The 6,392-nt window shown below is 36.2% G+C and overlaps 1 protein-coding gene across 1 annotated transcript; it reads right to left on the bottom strand.

Annotated features, from left to right (window-relative positions):
- Positions 1 to 859: 859 nt before the first annotated feature.
- Positions 860 to 2,764, bottom strand: LOC137746187 (trihelix transcription factor DF1-like). The gene has a single exon (XM_068486262.1). The coding sequence runs from the start codon at positions 2,343 to 2,345 to the stop codon at positions 921 to 923; it is 1,425 nt and encodes a 474-aa protein (XP_068342363.1). The 5' UTR covers positions 2,346 to 2,764; the 3' UTR covers positions 860 to 920.
- Between the last annotated feature and the right edge of the window lie 3,628 nt (positions 2,765 to 6,392).

Genomic DNA, 6,392 nt, shown 5'->3' with positions numbered 1-6,392 from the left:
GATCAATTTGCAATTTCAAGGACCATTTTGATGTCGAGGGTCAATTTCAAGGACCATTTTGATATCGTAGATCAATTTCAATGACCATTTGTGAGAAAAAAAAAAAAAAAAAGAACTTATGGGGTCCATTTATATGCCACATCAGCACTTAACAAAAATTGTAACAAAATTGTGATGAAATGACCACATTGATTTGCAACACCTATTTTCAGGAACTACATTGATTAATTTTCAATTTCAAAGACTATTTTGATGATGATGGTCAATTTCAAGGACCATTTTTTATTAAAAAAAACCCAAATAAATAAGGTCATCTCCAGTCATGCTCAACGTAGCCCACAACTATGTTTTAGCCCTCCAAAAGTTAATATTTCAAAGACTACTTCGAGATAAATTTTTCCTTCAACTGTGTTGGGCTATATTTTATTTTCCTTTATATTTATTACTTTTGAAGACCAAACTTAGTCTGCCCGAGAGCTAAATGTTGTCTGCCCTAAGGCCAAAACTCAAGTATCATTTGACATGCCGTATTAGACATTAGAAAGATTATTTAATACGAATCCGATGGACTAAATGTGATTTATTTATTAGGAAACATATGAATATGAATGACAAAACTTATTGAGGACCACTTAAATCCAAATTGTTATAACAATGAATCATCTAATTGAATCAAGGCTTTCGTAGATTTTGGTCATTCCACTATTATTAACCCATCGCAACATATTCCCTGCATGGATTCGAACTTCGTCGATGACTAATCTAACATTTATCGTTTGAAAAAAAAAAAAAAAAATAATCCCGGATATCTAAAATAGATAAAAAAAAAATTAAAAAAAAAAAAAAAAAAAAAAAAAAAAGAACTTTAGAACAAAAAATGAGAATATCATCTATCTGACCTCAACCTATAGAATGTACAACTATCCAGTGGGGGAAGATGGATCACTTCTTTTGTTTGAAGAATTCTGTTGCTGCTGCTGGTGATGAAGCTCCAGCAACTCGAGCTCATTCCCGCGGACGACCAATAGCATCCTCTCGTTCTCAAGTCGCCTTCGCTCGTTCTCAAGCTTGCCTCTCTCCATGTACCTTTCCTTCTTCCCACTGTACTTGATCCACATGAGCCTCTGCTTCTCGAGCTCGAAAGCTCGGTGTTGGTAGCTCACTTGCTGTTCCTCCAATTGTATCATCCTTGTTTTCAACCACTGCTTCTTCTCCCACGCGGTCTTTGACACATCTTGCAGCACAACCCTCACCTCACAGTTCAATTGCTGCATTAATTGGGTGGATGAGGACGACCCCGAAAAACAGCCTTCCTTTCTTGGCACTTTTTGGGGAGCTCTTTCATCGTTGTCATCGTTGTCTTCGTGATTTCCATGCCCCATGTGACCTTTAGAACCACCTCGAACCACCTCCTCATCCGAATCATCATCCTCGTAGTCTTCATCTTCGTCCTCGCTTCCTCCTTTTATTACCTTGGATCCCTCGGTCTCTGACCTTCCTGAATTGGCAACCGCTTGAGCATTTTCTGACGAATGAAAGCATCTCCGCTGCTGGAGCTGCTCGTGCGGCTGCGGCCACACTGGGATCTCAGACGGCTCTGTGGCCACCTCTGGCGGGGAGTTATGCGCGCCATTAGACCCACCACTAACAGTTCCATGACCACAACTATTATGATAAGCACACATTTCTCTGAAAAACAGGTGCTTCGAATTCATCAATTTACGAACTTCTTCCTTCATCTTTGGTGCCAAATCCATCTTTTCCAACAAGCCCTGATTCTCCACAACCCGGCAAGCTGCCCCCTTCCCAAGAATATCATTAACCCTCTTATACCTCTTATTCAAATCGTTGAACTTGTCCTCACATTGCTGCGGCGACACGTAGAAACCCTTCTCCACCATAGCTCGGGACACCGATTTCCACTTCCCTTTCTTCTGCAGCAACCCACCAGCAGGCTTCTTCTTGCCTGTAGGATCAGGGCCATCAGAAGCGTCGTCACCAATGTAAAACACGGCCATGATCAGGAGCCTCACCATGGTGTCGGTCCACTTCATTCTCTGCCATGGCGATATCTTCTTCTTGTTATCCCCATTGCTGTTGTCATCAGCACCGAAACCGGGTTCGTCATCATCACTGAGGGCAATTTGTTTGGACTTGGGTGCAAATGGGTGCCCCTCTTTCACAGATTGGTGAGGGTTTTGGTGGTTGTCGGGGTCATGGTGGGGGGCATAGGCAACCATTTGGGGTTGGTGCATATGGTGGTGAGGGTTTTGGGGGTTTTGGGTATTTTGGTGCAAAGGCATTTCCAGGCCAAGCATTCCAGAAAACAACCCATTGGCTTCCATCCCAAACTCTTACAAAACTGCTCTTATTCTACCAATTTCACAGAAGAACAAAACTTTGAGATAAAACCCAAAAACCCAATTGAAAAAAATGCCACGATCTAATCTTCCCACATACTAAATTTATCTCTCAATCCAACGATTTTATAAGGATACATCCACTGAACAAAACTCAGAAACAAAAAAGCAAAATGAAAATACCCAATAAATGAAATGAAATTTGGAAAAAAAATCCAGAAAATAAAACAGCCCGAAAGTACCGGAAACTGAGAGATTGGAACCGACCCGTTATATCAACATGTCCAGAGGCACCTCCACGGATGGAAAAGAATGAGAGTAATTGGTCAGCTTTTTGCAGAAATGTGTGGCAAAAGCAGAAGATAATGTAGAGAGAAAGACAGAGGTGTGAGAGAGTGAGAGAGAGAGAGGTTTAGTGCTAGTGCTGGTGCTGGTGGACTAGATTGTGTGACAGAGATTCAATGGAGAAGCGGTATGAGCTATATAGAGAGGGCGGAGCAGCCAGTTTTGGGTTGGCAGGTTTTGTTTGTGCAGAAGACAGCAGAAAACTGCCCATGGTTTTGCCTCTGTCTGCTTTGGAATGTAAAGCCCACGAGTTCCGTTTGTTTTTGCCAAAACCAGGTCTGTCCGTTTAAATCTACAGAGTGGGAGAGAGGATCACCAATCCACTACCAAATTACGTTTGCGCTATATACCAAGGATCTAAAAAAACGTTAGGTGCTAGTCGGGCAGTGGGTTGGTGCTTGGCGCTTAGGCGGTTAGGTGGGTGTCTAGACAGATTTGAGTAAATTTATTGTATATCTTGTAAATAAGTGCATATTGACACTTACAAAAAATTATACTTGTATGAAATCCATAGATAAGATAATAAAATAATGACAAAATGCAAAAAGAGTATCCAACAAGTCCAAAATTTAAAAACACATTAAGCATATATGCCATATAATCATAGTGAGGAGTATTGTAGGATGACACATGTACAACAAGTTCACAATTTAAAACCACTTAGACTTAGATAGGATTTTTTATTTTATTTTTTAATTTCATTAAAAAAACCGCCTAGCTCTGCCTAGCTCCGCCTAGCACTGCCTAACCCCGCCTAGCCCACCTAGTCACCTAGGCCGCCCAGAGCTCATCCGATTTTTCCCACCGATTTGTAGGAAAACGCATCGGCTCACCACCGCTCAGCACACCTAGGCCATTTTTTTAGAACATTGATATATATGACTTAATTAGATACGGGCATGCCACGTACACTAAAAGGTGGTATATTACTTTATTATGAAGTTGCAATTAATTAATTTAATTAGAAATTAGTTATTGAATGTGCATGTAAACCCCAATAATGGCGTCGGCACACTTTTGCATTGAAGTGTCTTTAACATAGTCAAAGATTAAAGTCCTAATCAGAAGGTAACTATGATGTATCAAGTCAAATAATTACTTTGCATTATCCCAACTAGTGAGTTTTCATGTGACATGAGTATGAGAACTCTTGGTTGATCGCGTTTAGTGTATTCACTCTCTATTAAGCACCTACATACTTGTCTTGGTGTCATCCATACACCAATTACTGGAGACTAGAGACCATTCACTTTCTAGAGAGAAGACATAGTATGTACTGATTAATCCAGATTGTTAACGCTAAATTGGTAATCCTATGATCATGAACTTTTAGGATATGTATATGAAAGAAATAGGTTTCATGAATCTAACATCTTTAGATCACATTCTCTTTATTACATATTTCTTAGACGTATCGTTTAGGAGTATAACATTTAATGAGACAACTTTAAACCATTTTATTTTCCCTTAGCTTAAACTAGATTAATTTAATAATTTCAAATGTTTGTAAAGTATCATCTCATGATTGACTTTAGGGCACATTCCAACAACTTATGCATTTTTCAAAAATACTTCCATTTTCCGTACATGTTTTAATCATTCATTAAATTACACATTTTCAAACTCCAATGTATACTACATGTATTAAACACATACTTACATACTTTTCACATTTAATACACGTTATTTCACATATTTTTCAACAAGGTTCTAAAAGACGCTAAGCGCTAGTCAGGTAATGGGCTGGGGCCTACCGCCTAGACTGCTAGTCGGGCCTAGGTAGATTAGGCAGATTTAAGTAAATCTATCTGTTACACTTCGTGTAAATAAGTGTATTTTTATACTTAATTTATATATAATTACATTATAAATTATAAAATACAATGACATAAATAGTATGAAGTATTAGAACATAATGAAAATATGGGGAACAAGCATATAATGTATGTTCATTTAAGTATTCAACAAGTCTCTTACAATTTATTAAAAAAAAATAAAATGCAAAATGAAAGTTATCTATTTTCTATGTAAGTGAGTCATAACCTAGGCAGGTCTGAGTGAGCGCCTCAACAAGTCTAGGCACCATTTCTTAATTTCCAAACACTTAGGTATTAATCGGAGAGGTGGCCAGCCGCCTAGCACCTAGGTGGAGATTTTTAGAACAGTGTTTTTCAAGAATACATACAAAATTCACGTAATCTACATGTATTTTAAGCATTTTTAAGAAATATAATTAATTAATTGAAATAAATAAATAATAATTTAAAAAAAGTGGCTGAATTTTTTGAAGTAAATTTTGAGTTAATTTGCCAAATAATACACGCACATATTTTCACGTATTATACTCGTTTCATCAGTGGCGAAGCTAGAAATCCATCTTAGGAGGGGCCTTTAAACCATATAAAAACAATTAGAAGAAATATAGCAATATAATTATTTGGAGAAAAAAATAAAAGAAATTTATTGGTATGAAAATTTTAATCAAACAAATGTGATGGAGTTTTTAAATTTGTATGAAAAATTCGGTATTGAGAAGATTATATCATAAGAAAATAACTTTTTTACGAGTTTTGATAAAAAAAAAAGGATTAAGGCTAGAACAAAAATTTAAGGTCATGTCAAAAGAGATTTTCTTTTCAACATAATTGGATCTTCTTTTGAATTGTATAGACCTTATTTTATATGAACTAACAAAAAAAAAAGTTAGATTTTATATGGTAAGATAGAAGGCTAGTTAAAAAGGGAATTGTTATTAGTACTCCAAAAATCTCATTCTACACTCTAAACTTTTTATATTTGGAAAGAAAAATACACTTGTGAGGAGTGTAGAATGAGATTTTTAGAGTGCCAATAACACTTCCTGTTAAAAATATGGGTTTTGAAAAAAAACAGAAGGTAAGGTTCGGTTAAAAGGTTGGATTATAAGAAAAAAAACGGAAGGTTGGGTCTTCTAAATTGTATAGAACTTATTTTATATGAATTAACAAAAAAAAAAGTTAGATTTTATATGGTAAGATAGAAGGCTAGTTAAAAAGAGAATTGTTATTAGCACTCCAAAAATCTCATTCTGCACTCTAAACTTTCTATATTTGGAAAGAAAAATACACTTATAAGGAGTGTAGAATGAAATTTTTAGAGTGCCAATAACATTTGCCGTTAAAAATATGGGTTTTGAAAAAACAGAAGGTAAGATTCGGTCAAAAGGTTGGATTATATGAAAAAAAACGGAAGGTTGGGTCTTCTAAATTGTATAGACCTTATTTTATATGAACTAACAAAAAAAAAAAAGATTTTATATGGTAAGATAGAAGGCTAGTTAAAAAGATGGGTTTTGAAAAAACAAAAGGTAAGGTTCGGTTAAAAGGTTGGATTATAAGAAAAATAAAAAATACAAACAGGGGGAGGGAAGGTTGGGTTTACAAGAAAGAAGGTTGGGTTTACAATAGCAAGTTTCGACCCCATCACCTTTAGCATTGTGAAACTCTAATCACCAATGGACAGCATACTCTTCTTCTTTCAAAGCAGACGTTATATCTACATACTAGCACGTTTTCAGGATGGGCCCACCACTGCTTTCTATACTTTACTAACCATGTTTTCAACATTATCTTTTAATACAATCCAATGGTGGTTTATTAGAAAAGTAGAGATGTATCTGGTAATTGATTGTATATTCTTTTGTAATTA

The sequence above is a fragment of the Pyrus communis genome, chromosome 9 (genome assembly GCF_963583255.1).
Source record: "Pyrus communis chromosome 9, drPyrComm1.1, whole genome shotgun sequence".
In the NCBI taxonomy this organism is placed as follows: Eukaryota; Viridiplantae; Streptophyta; class Magnoliopsida; order Rosales; family Rosaceae; genus Pyrus; species Pyrus communis.
Note: the sequence above shows the minus strand (reverse complement) of the source record. Positions and strands in the feature narration are given on the sequence as shown.